We start from the raw sequence: 19,348 nt of genomic DNA on the forward strand, positions 1-19,348 counted from the left end.
CTTCTCTCATTGGAGGTAACACTAATTTAATTTTTTCAAACTCTTTTTCAATAGCATTATGGAAAAAATAGTATTGCTTATAATGACTTTAAAAAAATCCAAAAGCAAGGAAACAGTCCTTTAATTGCTGTTCTTCAACTGACTTTCATAGTCAAGGAGTGCTTAAACTCCTTCTTCCTTGCAAGTTTAATACAACCCTTAGTATTGGCCATCGATTAAGCTGAGGTTTTTAATACTATAGATTTATTGTTTTGGTCAGATACAATTTTTAATGAATATGATGGTTAAAGGAAAAACCTCAAACATAAATGCTAAAAAAAATAAACATTTCTTAAAAGGTTCTATACAGACAGTCGAAATTCATGAACATACCAGTTTCCCTCATCCAAAAAAAACAACTTGTTTTCACAAAATAAATGAATCTGCTGTAGATGACAACCATGGAACTTGATTAGGCTGATGTTCAGTCGTTGTTGTTTGTTGATCATCAGTGTTTCTTATGGATTATACTGTCGGTTTTCCTGTTGGAATGGTTTTATAATAGCCATTTTGTGACCCCTTATAGCTTGCTGTTTGGTGTGAGCCAAGGCTCCTTATTGAAGACCATACTAAGACCTATAATGGTTTACTTTTATAAACTGTGACTTTGAAGGAGAGTTGTCTCATTGGCACTCATACCACATCTTCATTTATCTAAGACATAAATCTTATGTTATTAGCTTACCTATGAGATGAAATTATTTAAAAATATTCTGCCAGTCTTTGGTCATCTCTCAACCTCCTGTCTAAAGCCATGTACTTATGTGGTGCAGTCTCTTTATGTCTGAAAAACAAAACATAATTAATCAACTGATTCACATCTTGTTAACCTATTTTGGGTTGAAAAAAACTCTGGGAAAGTTTGCAACAATTTAAAATTTAATTGGATTGTTATAAGAACCCTACAAAACAAGACTTATCTTAGATTTTTTTTATAGTTGATTGTTCTAAAATCAAAGTCTTACACAGTACTGTTACAGTTTAGGGTATATAAGCTGTAGGTTTGTACATACGACTGTTTCAGGCTACTAAGTAAACACTATTCTATTTTCGTGTTCGTCGTTTACTGTTAGCCAACGCGTAAACAAAGACATTTGATCAACATTGTGTATACTTATATATTGTTATTGTATGTAAATATTGTTAGTAAGGTCTCTGGGAACAATAACATAGAGTTCGTCTTCACTGTTTGACCATGGGGGGTCCCCTGACTTAGCGACGGTTCCCACCTTCTGTTTATCCTTATTTCACATGTTCCCGCTTTATTACCTAGTTATTTTATTAGCGTAAGGCACTATTGTAACCGGGGCCCATAATGCTAAGAATAAGCTTAGGGTGTAACACCACTAATTCAGGCCCGGCCAGAAAGCACATACCAGAAAGTAGTACATATTTAACACAAAATAGTTCCTACGCATGAGTGTAACTTTCAAAATATGTAGAATATTTAGGTATTTTTGGTATCAAATGAAAGCTGAAGGACTGGTGATCATTGTAGAACACTTTTGGTCCTTTAGTTTTGAATATTAAAAAAACTGCACCAAATTTTAAAAAGAGGGTACATTTGGTCTGTTTGTCAGATCTGAAGTACCTGTTTTGGTACATCTGAAGTTCCGGGAACCAGTTCTTTCTTATATGCCATGCAAGGTATGTTAATTTTTTCAGTACAAGACACCATAAAGTGTTGCTTTGAAATGCAATGATTGCCACTTTATTTGAACTTAAAATAAAAGAGGTGTGCCTGCTTGAAACGGAGGAATTTAACATAGAAAGCAATGGGACCATGAATTAGTGGTGTACTTCCTTAGATAAGTCCTGTTTGTCCATTTCCCGACTCGACTGAATGTCAACATTCCGATCGCCGCCATTTGCATCACTATGTTTATTGACGTCAGTGACCTAATGACCTGAGATCAGCATCCAATCAGCATAACGTAATTTGCCCACCATCTCCATAGGGGCACGAGACGTTGGTGGGACAGAGATATAAAAACAAGTGCACAACAGTCTTCAGGGACTGCGACCCGCTACCAGGGCAGTCACTCCTAATACCAAGAAACTTACCAAGGCAAACCAAAAGTGCCGCAGTCGATGCAATGCATGTACCTTGCTATTGTATGCATCCCCGTTGAATAAATGGACCAAACCATAATTGACCTAGATGTTTTACTACGTTTACTACGATGTTGACAAACGATTAACGTACCAAAAAGGGGGGTCTCGGTATATTTTATTAAGTGTTCTGTTGGGTTTTCATGTGATTTATACTTGTAATAGTATTGATTGTTTGTATATAATAAATTGTGAAGCTTAATTAATCTTGTTGTCTGTTGTACATGTAATTAGTAAGTCAATGATAATGAGTTTCTGTGCTACCATATTTAGATCAGTGCCTTTACCGTTTTGCCTGCTACGCTACCATTGTATTAACCGTTTTGCCAGCTACGCTACCAGTAGAACTTAGTTTGTAACTCGGCACCAGAGTTGACAGGTCAATATTAGAATTAACCAAGAATATAGTAATCTGTGTTAACCGTATATAAATAACTTTTACTTATGGGACACCCCCGTCCTGTAACAGTACTTGCATTAGGTCAATTCTGATCCAAATAAACTCATCATAGATACCAGGACTAAATTTTGTATATATGCCCCAGACGTGCATTTCGTCTACAAAAGACTCATCAGTGATGCTCAAATCCAAAAAAGTTAAAAAGGCCAAATAAAGTACAAAGTTGAAGAGCATTGAGGACTAGAATTCCTAAAAGTTTTGCCAAATACAACAAAGGTAATCTATGCCAAGGCAGATCAACTGTATAAAGGATTAAAAATAATATAGTTATCCCTAGACATATCAAAAAGTTTTTCTCTATCATGACTATTACTATTATTGTGTGGATCATACATTGTACTATTTGGGCCAAATATGTCAAGAAGGACTCTGTTATTCCTGTTTTTTCTTGTGTGGATCATATTATTTAAGCTAAATATTTTTATTTCTAAGTTTTCAAGCCAATAACTGATACTTAGTAATATTTCTTTTCAGTCATGCTTTTTAAATCAGTCTTTAATTAGTCTCAGGAAAGCATGTCTCAAACATAAATTTTATAATGACATTGAATCAGGAATTAAGTGTAAAAAGGGTTAGCACTTTTAACAATTTAACAGTTTCAATCATCAACTAAGCATCTATAAAATCATTATAACAGACAAGAGAAAGAACAATTCCCCTGGTTTTAATCAATATTAACTAAATTTTCTCTGTTTTATTTCCAAAATATTATTCATTGACAGATTTTGCCGATAAATTATTATTAAATGACTTTTAGCATGTAAAGCATCACAATATAACTATTTACGCTTATTAGAAAAGGTCACCTGTAAATAATTTAATGGGCCTAGACAGGAATATAAAATCATCACGCTAAAGGTCATGTGCACTTTCAATACGATTAAATACCGATCCTGCATGTGTCTATGCTTCGCTTACAACGATCTGCCAACACTCCTTCCTACTTTCTGTTATGGTAAATTTTATATAAACCAATGAAATTCTGCCTCCAAATTTTTGAAGGTGTTAAGCATCATGACAAAACCTGAGGTTCATGAAAGGTGTTTAAAACAAAAACAGAATGGAGCATTTTCAGATCCTTGTAATCCACTGCCTCCATTTAGAACAAAAAGGTCCCACATTTATTTGAAACCGCAAAAGAGATGTCCTGAATTCAAGGTTAACGAGTTAGAAATATAATTTCATTGTAGAGGAAACGAAAGATATAGATGTAACAAATTCTAAGAACAAAACTAAACTCACTTTAAATATTTAGTCTAATGTGGATTCATTAATTTTTCGTGGGTACCAATTTTCGTGGATTAAGGAAAACTTGCATATTCGTGGATATTTAATTTCTTGGTTTTGCAGGAGTCTGTATTCAAAAACTTAGGAAATTCGTCATTCGTTGAACATTAAACTTCGTGGCTTACCTATACCCACAAAATTCACGAAAATTGGTATCCAACGAATAATTGTGAATCCACAGTATTTATAAAATACAAACTAACCTTGCTAATCTGAGTTCTAACATGTGGATTTTAAACAGTGTTTCCTGACAGAATGTCATATATTTTTCCTCATCTTCTTTATTACAAGATAACTGGTTCTGGTGGTACCACGCCTGCTTCTCTGTTAACATTTGAGTTTCCTGTTAAGTATATAAACATATTGATTAGTTATTACCAAATTAGCATACTGGTTTCATTTCATTAGGTAAAGCTATTCCTTGTTTTCATAACCTATCATTTCAAATCTAAATGTATTTTTAATCTGCTTGTAAATGTTGGTAATATGGACCACCAAAGATAATTTGACATTAACTTCATAAAACTGAGAATGGAAATAAGGAATATGTCAAAGAGACAACAGCCAGACCAAAGAGCAGATAGCAGCCAAACCACCAATGTGTCTTTAAACAGTGAGCAAACCCTGCAACCAAGGTGGTAAAAAATTATAACAAACACTTATTATTCCAGTTTTTAAATAACCAACCAAAATTCAAGATTATTTATTGCAATTTCAAGAAAAGCTACATACAGATATATGTATCAGATATCAGAATACTATTCAGTATCATTGCAATACTGACCTACTAACATTGTTGTATAAATAAATTAAAAAAAATATTATTTTTTTAATCTACACGATAACAGTGTCAAGTCCTTGACATGAATTATACATCATACATAATTTATCCTTCAGTTTATTCTAAATTAGTAAATGGGATTGGAAGTAGTATTTTTTTTTAACTTCAGATGACATTTATATAAACTATGGTCCAAAGTGATTTAAACACTTGATATAGGTCCTATAGGCAATCTGACCTAAGTACGAAAAGATGTAAGTTTATTTCAATAAAATTGAGAATGGAAATGTTTTGTTATAATTTAACCTGATTTTCCTGAAGCTATGGTCTGGACATTGTACATCTTATCTAGGGAGAGATGTTCAGTTTTTGTTATACTTATGTAACAGAAATTTCCTTGAATGTAGGTCAATATTTTTTGAACACACAAATCAATTACAGGAGTAGGGATGAAAAAAACACCAACACCAAGGCATTTCATCTAATCAACCTTTTCCCCCTAAAAAACATGCTACAGCAGGGCATTTGGCAGGGGCGGTTTTGATATGTATTTTGTCCACACCGATTCCTCTTTATTACCTTAGCGTATTTTGCCACGGCATTTGTGGGGCATTCAGGGTGACCTTGTTCCATTTTATGTATATATAGTTTTGCACTTTTTTATACTTTGAGGACTGAGTGAATCAAGTGAGTTAGTATTTTTTATTTTATTGCTTTGTATTATGTTTGGGGAAGGTTAACTTTCTGGTAATAAGACCCGTGACCGCCTGACTGGGGAATTGGGTAGGCAAATGCTCACATTAATCTGTACCAATACAGGCTCCAAATGTCCCACTTTATACGCCATAACTCATGGTGGCGATCCTAATTAAAGGAGGCTCATAGGGAGACAAGAAGACTAATTTTGACTTAAACTACTTGTGATAACAATGATTTTTGCATGATGTTATAAGATATTCTTTGATTCAAAATACTTTCTTGTCTTTAATCAAGTTTCAAAGAAAATAGATATTTAATATGTTACTTTGAGCCGCAGTTTATGTTATGAAATTTTCGTAGAAAGCATCTCTTCTACAATGTTAACTAATTTGTTTGCAACATACGTTTCAGTTTTAATTTCAAATTCCAACTTCTGCTATTACAACAAAATATCTATTAAAAGGTATATTGAAATTAATATTGTACAGCATTTGATTTAGCTTGCAGACATCTTCACTTTAATATACTCAAGTTTCACCTGAGCAATTTAATACCATCCAATATTTTTTAGCTTTTCATAACATCAAAATGAAATCAGTGGTTTCTGAGAAAGGTAGGTGAATAGTATAAGGTTACTGTAACTGGTTACATCTTAATAAAAGGTAAACACTCAAGAGAATAGAAAGAATGACACACACAAAAAAGATTTCATTTTTCAATGCCTAAAATAAGATTGCCCAACATTATTTTTTCCTGTACTTTCAACAAATGTATTTTAAGAAATTTTATATCAAATTTATATTCACAGCTTTTGGCTATATCATCTGATCTAGATATGTAATTATGAGTAAAAAAGCATTTAGAATATTTTAGGATTTCTACCTTAAAGCTAAAGTCTAATATTGCATTTTGATTAATTTTCTTTTCCCAAAGTTTTAACAGCTTACAAATTTTCAGATTATTTTATACAGAATAAATTATCAAAGAATTCATGGCCAAAAGTCCAGAAACGTGAACAAAAGTGAGTCTGTAAAATCAATATCTTCCAACTGGTGTTTTTTACACTAAAAGAAATTTGACATTAACCCAGCAAATACCTTCACATGAAAAGTGGGTCTCATTGGGGTCTAAGCATGACGTGGGATTGCTGATTTTTTAAAAGCGTAACACTTGAAAGTCAAATTATTGTGTCGTGAAAACGGGAAATGAGGTCCAACGGGATCTGGGAAATGACAAAAAAATGATAATTGCTTATGTATATAGTGTAAGCAGGAATCTGACAAAACAGTAAGCGGGATTTGGGATCAGAGCCCCCAATGAGACCCCCTGAAAAAATATATCAGCTGGTACTTTTTCCCAAAAATCACCACAGGTAAACTGAAGCAGTTATTAATCAAAATTTGAAACTTATATATTGTTACATTACACTATGAAACAACTTAAGGAATTCTGACCAATCAAAAATAGGCTCCTACAGCCAAATATGGAAATCACAGAAAGTTTAAATATAAAAACATCTATTTCAATCAAAACTCATATATGTGTTAGCTTAATACAGCCTTGAGACTGACTTACTTATATTTAATTAGGGTATCAACATCTATTATTTTTAGCCCGACATTTCCGTACAAAAGATGGATATCCCTGTCGATAGAAAAGACCACCAGACAAGACTGACAACATACCATTGTGACAAAGTTATTTTAAGACTGAACACAGTTTTATCGTCTGACAACTCATGAATCACAAATCTACCGACTGTATCTGTTATAATTTGAACCCGTGTTTTTACTGTTATCAGATAATCAACTTATTGATTTGAAATCTCCAAGCTAATTGACTAAGTTCTGACCTTTTCATATCTAGCTTGAATCAAATTAGCTTTGTTAATCAGTCTATCTTTCAAATCTTTCAATGCCTCGGTCTTCAATGTGTACGCTTCCTCTCTCGTTATTTTATCGCCTTGAACGATTCTGGCAATAAATGGCGCTAAATAATCTATTTCCATGTCTTGTTTTCTCATCTTCTCTTCCAGTTGTTGTCGTTCCTACAACAATAAAATTAACAATGAAAACAAAATGAAATTCCTACAGCAATAATTATTAATAATGAATAAACTTTCAATAACAAAATGAATTAATTCCCTTGATTCCTCCCACAATGTATGACAAGGCCAAATAAAATAATGTGAGTTTACTTTGACATTTTACAAAAAAATAGGTCATGATTTTTTTTTTATTTGGCATCCCTAAAGTTAAATAACTTTAGTCATTCAGATACATGTTTTATTTTTGCATTACAAGGCTTAAAGCTTACAATAGATATGAATATATTATCACCATGTGGGGTATACACAAATGACACAATGAACAAAAAGCTTTGAGATTACAGTATCTACAGAATATAGTATTAGGGGGAAAACTAAATTGAATTTAGCTATCACCTTTATTATAGCTTAAAGTCAACATCAATCATTTTACACAAGCATAAAGATTAGACACAATATTATCTGTTGCCCTTAAAACAAATTTGCATGGTATTTAGTCAAACCCGTCGCTGACATTCATTAATTATATTATCATGTCACATCTTAGAAAGTCCATTAATTATAATCATCAACGATCAATACAATTTACTAGATATTTTCATGTAACCTTAAAACATGACATTTCACCGCTGTTGTTTCCTAATGATGCATTAAAGATATTAAAATGTCTTTTGGTACGAGGCTCACACAAAAAATATCTTAATGTTGTATTGGAGTAATGTTTATGAGGCTCTGGACAGGGCTGTTTAACAGAATAGAAAATACTGAGCAAAAACAATTATGAAGAAGAGTAATGAGCAAAAACTATTTTTGAGAAAAATGAGCAAAAACTATTTTTGACAAAAATGAGCAAAAACTATTTTTGAGAAAAATGAGCAAAAAACAAATATTGATAAATATTATCAAAACAAAAACAACAACAACAAACAATAGAGTATAATGGACCAAAAAATGTTTTAAAAGATTGGCAAAACAACTATAAACAAGAATGTGTCCAAAGTACACAGATGCCCCACTCACACTATCATTTTCCATGTTCAATGGAACGTGAAATTGGATTAAAAATATAATTTGGCATTCAAATTAGAAAGATAATATCATAGGGAACATGTGTACTAAGTTTCAAGTTGATTTGACTTCAACTTCATCAAAAACTACCTTGACCAAAAACTTTAACCTGACACATTCACTTTCATTTTCTATGTTCAGTGGACCGTGAAATTGGGGTCAAAAGTTTAATTTGGCTTTAAAATTAGAAAGATCATATCATAAGGAACATGTGTACTAAGTTTCAAGTTGATTGGACTTCAACTTCATCAAAAACTACCTTGACCAAAAACTTTAACCTGAAGCGGGACAGATGGACATACGAACAGACGAACGGACGAACGAACAGACGAACGAACAGACAAACTGACGCACAGACAAGAAACCATAATGCCCCTCTACTATCGTAGGTTGGGCATAAAAATAATGCATTTATATTATTTGTAGTGGAATACTTAATTTGTAAGTAGAGTGAACCACAAATTTGAACTCTTATTTGGCATTTAAATTAGAAAGATCATAAGGAACATGTGTACTAAGTTTCAAGTGGATTGGACTTCAACTCCATCAAAAACTACCTTGACCAAAAACTTTAACCTGAAGAGGGACAAACAGACAAACGATCTAACAAACTAACAGATGGACAGACTAAACCGAGGCACAGACCAGAAAATAATGCCCATAAATTGGGCATAAAAAGTCTAAAATTTTACAAAGAAAAAATAAGCCTACAAAATTTACAATTCAGAAATAAAATGAAGAACAACTCTTTATCCAGACCCTCAGAGCTTATTAAAGACATGTCATGTTCAATTTCATAAAGTTATACAAATTAATTTAAGGGCATGGTCTGAATTCATCAAAATTATATCAATTGAAAAATATCTACTTATCTAAGTGCATTGATTGCCTTGTTTTTCTTTACATAAATAAAAGATGTTAAATGTCAAAGAAACAGAAACTAAACAAATTAAGTACACAGTAAATAGTCCAATAATTCAAAGGTAAAACTAATGACATAAAAAAGAGCGTTTAAAATGCATGTCATGTAAATGATAATAATACGCTGCAAACATTTATCTGTTTGTTCCGCAGTTGCTCAAACGGAAATTAAATCTGCTGACATGCAAAAAGCTATCGATTGTAGAAAATTAGCGGGATTCAATACTGTGTGTAGTTAATGGTAAAATTGATAACACCAGTGAAAACAAATTAACCAAGAACATCTAATGAAGCTTAATGGTCTGTCATCCAAGTTTCCTCCTTAACACGATTACGGTAATTGTCAAAACTTAATGTCCATTTGTCTGAGTAGAAATTATTGTCTTCGTAAACTAAAGGTAGTCTACTTATATGACATAATTAAATTGAATTGTTTTTTTAGGATAATATTGTAAAAATATAAAATATAATGATTAAAAGAGATGGAAGATATTGAAGTTGAAGAGAGAGATAAAATCCTGATAAAAAAAAAAAACAACAAGATTTTATAAATACCTTGGGACTCTTTTCACCAAAAAATTGTGAGTAAAAACACTCACTGACATTAAAGTTAAACTAACAATCTATTTTAGTAGTAAGATTTCTAGTGAAAAATGCCCCTGGCCTAGTAATAGCTGCAAAATTGTGTAAAAAATCTTGCAAAAGACAGAAGAAAAAAATATATTCTGCAACACAAAATACAGAAAAGAATTCCTTTATAAAAGTGAAAATAAATCTCTAGCCCCCTCACAAAGAATATCAAATGGCCCTCTTATTACTAATTCTCATGCAAGTAAATGGTATTTAGAAGCAAGGCAAAAGTAAATTTCCAAAGTCAGAAAAAAATTTGATCGTGCATATTCTATCATAATATTGATTCTTAAATACCAAAATCACTATTTGGACCTATTATTTTAGAAATACTCTTATTATATATCTCTAACACTGTAACAAGGGGATTATGAATATTATATTACAGAATAATTTCTCATAGCAATTCAGCTAAAAACCATTGCATCTCAAAAGCTAACACCTGATCTTAGCTTCTATAAACCTAAAAACCATTAAAATATATATGTCACAAATGCATGACAATTTTTTCGTACAAAGCCATTATATTCCTCTCATTCGGATATTAATTTAAAATCAGGAACCAATATACACTCAAATCATTGGTGTAGTAAATATTTCACCTGCCTACGTAAAAAATGTTACAATAATAACATTACTTTTTAGAAATTGATTCTCAAGGGAAAATGAGAAGTCTATTCTTCTTTGGCTTACAATTTTTTATAATCAACCTTTATAGAAAACAAGTATGGAATTCAATCAGGTTGTTATGATCATCAAAAAACTTAAGTATCTTTAGGTATAACCACACAAACCATCTTCAACAAAATAATTAAAGCATCAAGTTTTATGGTTAGTCCAGAGGCTATCAATTAATTTAGTCAGAACAAGCAAAATAATTATATATAAGGCCAAATACAAATATATGTGTGGTTCCTGTTACCCTACTTATTTGTCTTAATAATAACCTACCCTAAGGTTTTTTTTCATTTTTAATTAAGCACTGTTAAAGTCAAAATGTTCCTCCCATATGGCCATAGACTCAATGTAAAAACACCAACATAAAATAAACAAGAATGTGTTCTAAGTACATGGATGCCCTACTTGCCCTATCATTTTGTGAGTTCAGTTGACTGTGAAATAGGGGTCCAAACTCTAATTTGGCATTAACATTAGAAAGATCATATCATAGGGAACATGTGTACAAGGTTTCAAGTTGATTGGACTTCAACTTCATTAAAAACTACCTTGACCAAAAACTTTGACCCGAAGCGAGACAGATGGACAGTTGAATGGATGGAAGAACAGATGCACAGACCAAAAAACATTGTGCCCATTAATGTGGCATAAAATCCCTACCTACTTACACTAACTTTTTTGTATAAATGTAAATGGAACAAAACATTGGTGACATTCTGCTGTTGTTTTTTCTATGGTCCGGTTGTTATCTCTTTAATACATTCCCCATTTCCATTCTCAATTGTATACTATTTTATTTGGCCTAATCCAGAGGCTATCAATTATTTCAGTCAGAACAAGCAGAATAATTATATATACCTTGACTGGCAGCCATGTTATACCCCAAGTACAACAAAATCAAGGACAATTAGACCAACGATTCGATTCGTTAAAATATTGTTTGTTTAGATAGGTTTATAGATATATATGTTACAGACTTTCAAACAAGTAGCCTTGAATGTTTTAAAGTTGTTTTTGAAAGATAAAAGTCTACTGCCAGTACTGGTAGTTAAAAAAGTTCATTTCATGTGATAAGAATTTTTAATGTGTGATAATTATTCAAAAAGTTTAATATTTGCAAAAAGATTATGGAATGAGTAGTGAGAGAAAATTAAATGGGTTGTAAGCAAAAATTTGAAGAAAATAGACAGCATTTATCCAACAGAACAAAAAAAATCATAATTTAAAAAAAAGATGTACATCTAACTTAAACATGTTAAAACAAAGTTAACTCAGCTATTTTTCATCAGTTTATATAAAGTGACAACATATCAGATCATGGATTATCTAAATTTCAATGCGACATATCAAATCAAGCACCTTTTACTTCTATCTAATTTTGCAAACCTATCATTTTGCTACTTTGGCAATAATAATAAAAACATCACACACACTTATCAATTTAGAGTCATGCAGTGCTCAATAAGGAAGAGTGGCCTTGGGGTTGGGTGGTTTCCTTCTAAGAGAGAAAGTTTTGGACTCTGATAAATGTAATGGACTTACCAACTCTCTACGATGTTTCTTAGCTTTTTCATTCCTCTCTGTATCATAGACTGATATATCTAATTCTAATGTCGTTTCCTCTTTTGTTCTCTCGTTTAGAATGTCTTTTACCTACAAGCAAATATATGGAAAAAATTATAATCAGTCAAACATAAGATCAATTTTTCAGGTGATTACTTCTGTGGGTTCACCAATTAAATCTTTTGGTCAAAACACAATGAGAAAAGTTCTCAAAATCCCATTACTAATTCAACTTATGTTAAAAAGATTACAAAATGAAAATACATATTTTGTTTGGGTTTGTGTTGCTTATCTAAGTTTTCTGTGTAATGTTTTGTGGATAATTATATATTGATCTTTTTGTCTCTTGATATTGTGGTATTTCTCATTAAAAAAAAAATAGAGAGAGAATGTGGACATGGGAAACATAGGATTCCCCACTTGCAGTTGACATTATGATAGCACATAACTCAAGAATAGGAAAAGTGTCTCCACCTAAATTCAAACTTGATGTGTGTTTTGTAGTAATAAACATTTTGTACAAGTTTCATTGCATTTGGTTGTGGCATTCTGAATATAAACTAATTGTGGTATATACAGAAAAGTTAAACCATCCATTGCAGCTGGGACATAAAACACTCTTTTTTTTTTTATCTTATCGAATGTTTGATAAGTTCTAACTTTTTCTTTTCCTTCCAAAAATTTAAGAAACAAAATCAGTTTATTTACAGCTAATTTTTCTAAAGCATGTAGAGCAACACTTGAGTTAGCTTACTTGCTTAGTTTTTATATTGTATAATCATTAGGATAACACCCAATTAAATTCAAATATTATATACAGGTAAAACTATGCCTATAAATATTGTTTAAAGATGTCAATCTTATTTACAAAGCTTGTATAAACAAAAATACAAGCAAAGCAAGCAAGCCAACCAAAGTTTTTCTTTACATGCAGTAGGAAATTAGCTGTAAGACAGTTGAATGCATCTTATTTGTAATAAATTACAAAAGTATTCTCTTAATGATGTAACCAGTGTAGGGCACAGATTCTTGAATATACCAACTTGCAAAATTTTCTTAAAAACAAGCTTTATAATAAATTATTAAAACTAACCTCGTCTTCTGAATCTCTAACTCTAGTTCTACACAAATCTTCTGATTTTAACAAGTTCAGAAGCATCTGATATAATTCTACTTGTTTGTTTTGTCGACTTGAAGCATCAACCTAAATAAACAAAAGATGCATAGTAGACCATGAATCGTTTATTATTGCAAATATTCAGCAGTCGCCATTCCTGGTTCATTTAAAAAAACACAAAATCAAAATATTTTGATTGTATTCTTGATGAGTCACTTCAAAAGAACAACAAGCTTTAAATTTAGGTCATGTAAACAAATATTTGAGAAAGTCACAATGTAAGCATGGACGTATTTTAGTTAAGAGTACAGACATTTCCATCATAGCTGACAGCTTAATTAACTAGTTAAGACTGTGGTATGCTTAACTTGTATTAACTGATCTAACAAGATGGATGTATATTTAAGACTTTGACTATCAACACATATAGCGCTAACAGACATTCTCACTTATCATTCACTTTAGTTTCAGGTCTCTATATTCCACCACAGCTAACCTTCAAGTACTTATAATAGTTTTGCCTATTGAAGTAAAGCTAGTACATGCTGTGGATGCACTATTATTCTTTGGACACCAATTTTCATGGCTTTCATGGGTATGGGTTAAACCATTAATTTGAATGAATAATGAAGCACAAGTTTTCTAAAAATTTGAATAAAAACCTTAGCAAAAAATCAAATTCAAACCTCCACGAAAAATATTTCCCAAATCTATGAAAATTGATCTTGCAGTTTTGCATTTCAACAATTGTGGGTTTTTTTAACTTGAGAAAACAACTGATCAGATTAAACTACAGATAGCATTTCATTGACATAATTTGCAATTCACCTTTTAGACATTTTTTATTTGATGACAAAATGCAAAAATTCCTTCATAAATCAACTAATTCAAAATTACTGACCTTAGACTTTAGAAAAAGTTGTTTTTCAAACAATTGAATTTAATTTTCTTGTACCACATGTTTTAAGGTTTGGTTATGCAAACATCAAAATCCACTAGTCTTCCCTTCAAAATGGAAATGAAAGGAAATACCTCAAACAATTTTTGTATCTAATCATTACATCCATAATAGTTCAAATTGAAGAATTTAAAAGACAGAATTAGTACTTGAGTACTAGCAAGTACCATGTTCAAGAACTTGAGCATCAAATTTCAGATGTTTGTTGTATAAATGTGAAGAAAATATGCAAAGATTAATCATTAATTAATATTGTTACCTGGAAAGCTTGTTGCATGTCAGGTGAGAACTGTAAGGTAGCCCCTTTCTCTGCCCAGTTTGCTGGTTTAACAAACTCTCGTGTTGAGGCAGCAATCCTAGGATCCTCTGTATGGTAGGTTATTTGCATTTTGTCTTCTGATACAAGGTATATTAATTCTGCAACATCATCACAAGCTGGTTTAGAGACATTACGATTGAACTTCTTTACCATTTTCTAAAACAAAGAAAAAATAATTTCCTTTGTTTCTTTAAGCAGAAGATTGAGTCTTTTCTGCAAAGATTATCATAGAACAATTTTTTTCAACAAGCAATTGGTGGTAGTAAAACATTTAAAAAGAGGAGAAATTGTGTTCAAATATTGATGAGAGATTATTAGATTATAATATAAGATGTATGATGATCTACTTAATGAATACAACTACATCCTATATGAATAAAAAGATTGATTGATTGATTTAAAGTTAAACACAATTTCAGGACTTAACTGTGGTGGTCAGTTATATTCAGGATATTGGTGGAGAGATATTTCTGACAAAATATTTTTTCTGTTATTTCTATAAACAAAATTACAAAACCAAAGTCTACTGTACGAAACTAATTTTGGCAAAATGAAAATGAACTTGATTTTTTTATCTTCCATGTATATTTATTTCCTGTATAAAAGTTTTACTTACAACAATAGGTCTTTCATTTTTTGAAGATGAACCATCTTGAGGTCCAAACTTTTTTGGTCGTTTTCCAAAGTCAATATGTTTATAGTACAAGAAGTCATCTCTATCAGAATATTCCTCCATCATTTCTGCAGGTGTTTCTACACGCTTGATTAAACCATCCACTCGTGCTTCATTATAGAATATCATTGTCCTCTCGTTCTCTGGGCCAGGAGCACTTGATTTGTATTGATGTTCTGTAAATGAAAACATTTATAACATTTAAAAAGTTTACAATAAAATATCTACATTCTTTTTTATTCATTTTAGATCTATATTTATACTGATTTTGAGTTGATATGATTGAATGCTTGTATGTGTTTAACCCCAATTCAGCACTTAAAGTATAATCATTACAAAATATTATCTGTATATAGGAGACAACAGAATATACTATTGTAGATTAATTATTATTCGTTGGATACCAATTTTTGTGGGTTTCATGGGTACAGGTAAACCACGAAAATGTTCAACGAATAACATATTTTCAATAGGCTTGCATACAGACATTGGCAAAATCATGAAATCAAATATCTAGGAATATGTGCATTTTCAGCAATCCGAGAAAATTGATATCCACAAAAAAAAAATCAATCCCCAGTATAAACCAAAAAATTTTTGTAAGTCAAGTACGTACATAACTTGCATGAGAACAGTATAACACATAGATATAATTAATTTACTTCTATTTAACAAAATACAAAAAAGAATAGAATAAATTTAGTTTGCTATGTAAGTAAGAAGCCTTCTGACTTAACATTTCATTGCTGAAAACAACAACCATCAATCTAACAAGTTAAAGAAACAAAATAATTGTGATAAGGGAAATAACTCTACCACTTCACAGAATCAAATGTAATGTGTTAATTTTTATGGGGAAATCATTTTATTCCTTTTCACTTAAAATGTGATTTTGCCAGACCACTGTATTTAATCATAGATAAAAGGGAATATAATTAAAAAAAATTAATGATTGACAAAAGGACCCCTCAGCATCAAATGAAAAGCATTAAAATTATATCCAGGGGAGATAATATAAATAACACAATGAGATATGCAAGAAACCACTAACAGCACACTTTCTTTGAGAGCATACAATACAGTTACAGGCAAGTTATTAATAATTTTGCTTATGTGAAAATATATTGTGAGGTCAAACTGAAACAAATTTGCATCTGAAAAAGATGCATTTTTCGTCTAATTTTATTTTGTAACTATTTTGAACAAATTTTACACACACTGACACAGTATGAGCATTCTTACAAATTGGAAACATTTCAAAATTCTGTTACAAAATTCTGCTTGTGTTAATCCTTTCAAATAAAAACTGTATGTCCAAGAAACAGAATATTTGAGTAAATGTCTGAAATTTCAACCTCATTTATTTATAAAAGATTTAGTGTTTCAGATGAAGGTATATTTAGTATTACATATTTGGATTTACTAGGTGAAAATAGCTTGTTTGCAAAGGATTTTACAATAATCATTGAGAGATCAAAGCTGTATTGTGTGCCCTAAAAATAAGCATTTGAATATTATATGAAGGGAGATAACTATAAAATACCTTTGAGACAATGAGATCTTCCAGGATCAAAGTGCTCTGTTACCCATCCAGATCTGTGGTTACTGACTCTCTGTAGGAGTTTATCAATATCCTATGAAAGGGAGATAACTATAAAATACCTTTGAGACAATGAGATCTTCCAGGATCAAAGTGCTCTGTTACCCAACCAGATCTGTGGTTACTGACTCGCTGTAGGAGTTTATCAATATCCTATGAAAGGGAGATAACTATAAAATACCTTTGAGACAATGAGATCTTCCAGGATCAAAGTGCTCTGTTACCCATCCAGATCTGTGGTTACTGACTCGCTGTAGGAGTTTATCAATATCCTATGAAAGGGAGATAACTATAAAATACCTTTGAGACAATGAGATCTTCCAGGATCAAAGTGCTCTGTTACCCATCCAGATCTGTGGTTACTGACTCGCTGTAGGAGTTTATCAATATCCTATGAAAGGGAGATAACTATAAACATATACCTTTAAGACAATGAGATCTTCCAGGATCAAAGTGCTCTGTTACCCAACCAGATCTGTGGTTACTGACTCGCTGTAGGAGTTTATCAATATCCTATGAAAGGGAGATAACTATAAAATACCTTTGAGACAATGAGATCTTCCAGGATCAAAGTGCTCTGTTACCCATCCAGATCTGTGGTTACTGACTCGCTGTAGGAGTTTATCAATATCCTATGAAAGGGAGATAACTATAAAATACCTTTGAGACAATGAGATCTTCCAGGATCAAAGTGCTCTGTTACCCATCCAGATCTGTGGTTACTGACTCTCTGTAGGAGTTTATCAATACGATGGGCAAAATATTCCTTCACTGTTACCAAATCTGTCACTGCAAGATATATAACCACATTGTTAAAGTTTCAGTACAAAACAAATATAAAACTGAGTAGTTCAATGGAATGTAAAACAGTTGACAAAAGCAATTTCTTTAAGGTGGTACCCAACACCTTCACTAAAATTAATTTGGCTCGTTTAATCTTCATAAAATTTTGGCAAAGTATTTACTTTGATCCTTTGACCAAAATATTAAAATTTTAAAATAGTTGAACTGACCAATTTATCAGAAAAATTACACTGGTTATATAGCAATTTGACAAACACTAATTTTGATCATTGAGAAGCTTAATATTCCCTTAACAACGCAACGTAATTTTAAACGTTTATCTGATTTTACAGAGTTATCTCCTTGTAGTGTTAGGTACCACCTTAAATGAGGGACAGATACAATGTTAATTCTTTTTTAAAACCATGCTACAAAAACGTGCATAAAAAGTTCATCATTCAAATCTAGCTTGACATCAATTAATGCAATTAAAGATTAAAGGATTTTAAACGGGAGAACAGTTTGTTTGGAAAAATATAACTGATTATTCGTAACTGTAAATTATTATATCACCCTCCTTGCACCATAGCGTTTTACATTTTCTGACTGTTTATATTTTCAAATGCAGAATAACATGGAGACTACTGTATAAAGTAAGGTCATTCATCTATAGACTTACACTCCCTGTTTTCATAAATTGACAACTTAGATATCAGTCCATCTTTCATCAGGTAATGGGCAAACTTCTCTAGCTTGGCTCTCTTGTAGAGCTTCACTTTCTTTCCATGTGGACATCTCATCTGGAAATCTGAAAATAATTAACGATACTTTTATTATATTCAGATCAATAATCAATAAAAAAAAAAGAAAAAAAAGAATCCAATATTTAAAATCAGATGTTTCACTTTTTACTTTGTAAGATGTATCTGTTGATCCTTTAAAATCTGAAAACTCCTAAAAAAAAGGTCATATTTGGACAATCTGTAATGCAAATTTTGTTTTTACCTTTAAAGTTATGAAAAGAGTGACTAGTGAAAGATAATGTTTATCCAATTTTTTAACCAATAAAATTGAGAATGGAAATGGGGAATGTGTTAAAGAGACAACAACCCGACCATAAAACAGACAACAGCAAAAGGTCAATGCATCTATAAATCATAAACCTAGTCTTCTTTGCACAATTTTATCCTTTCTTACACATCAATATTGTATAATCGTAAAAAAAACATTCTCTCAGTCTGTTAGGATGTGGAAATATGGCAGCTAATTAATTGTTGCGTTTTGAAGCCCTAATTTACAGATTGTCACCTTAGTAAACAATCAACAAAGAAGCATCGATATTCAGCACATGTATAACTTATAACTTACAATAAGATAATCTATCATATTTTTCAATGACAGATTCATGCATGATCACAAGCTTTTTGTGAGAAAGGTTAGGCCAAGTTCACTGCATATGAGAAACATATAAGGTGTTCTATGATTACCTTTAAGAGAAAGTTTTATTATTTCCACCCAAGATGGCGGCATGTCCAGGTGTTCTAATTTTTTGGCATCATTTTCTTCATCCTCATCTTCATCCTGGTCAAATAAAAAATAATTTCATGAAAAAC

At 31.5% G+C, this 19,348-nt stretch overlaps 1 protein-coding gene across 3 annotated transcripts in view; it reads right to left on the minus strand.

Annotated features, from left to right (window-relative positions):
* Positions 1–19,348, minus strand: part of LOC134710096 (dynein regulatory complex subunit 7-like) — a 29,274-nt gene that overhangs the window by 1,028 nt on the left and 8,898 nt on the right. For all 3 annotated transcript variants that reach the window (XM_063570288.1, XM_063570287.1, XM_063570286.1), the window contains 10 exons: positions 19,223–19,316; positions 18,415–18,543; positions 17,613–17,741; positions 15,296–15,528; positions 14,620–14,835; positions 13,379–13,489; positions 12,265–12,375; positions 7,231–7,425; positions 4,102–4,241; positions 725–823 (listed from right to left, as the gene is read on the minus strand). In XM_063570288.1, the coding sequence (XP_063426358.1) occupies positions 742–823; positions 4,102–4,241; positions 7,231–7,425; positions 12,265–12,375; positions 13,379–13,489; positions 14,620–14,835; positions 15,296–15,528; positions 17,613–17,741; positions 18,415–18,543; positions 19,223–19,316 (1,440 nt within the window). In that variant the 3' untranslated portion in view covers positions 725–741. The remainder of the gene's footprint in view (positions 1–724; positions 824–4,101; positions 4,242–7,230; positions 7,426–12,264; positions 12,376–13,378; positions 13,490–14,619; positions 14,836–15,295; positions 15,529–17,612; positions 17,742–18,414; positions 18,544–19,222; positions 19,317–19,348) is intronic.

The sequence above is a fragment of the Mytilus trossulus genome, chromosome 3 (assembly GCF_036588685.1).
Source record: "Mytilus trossulus isolate FHL-02 chromosome 3, PNRI_Mtr1.1.1.hap1, whole genome shotgun sequence".
NCBI lineage: Eukaryota > Metazoa > Mollusca > Bivalvia > Mytilida > Mytilidae > Mytilus > Mytilus trossulus.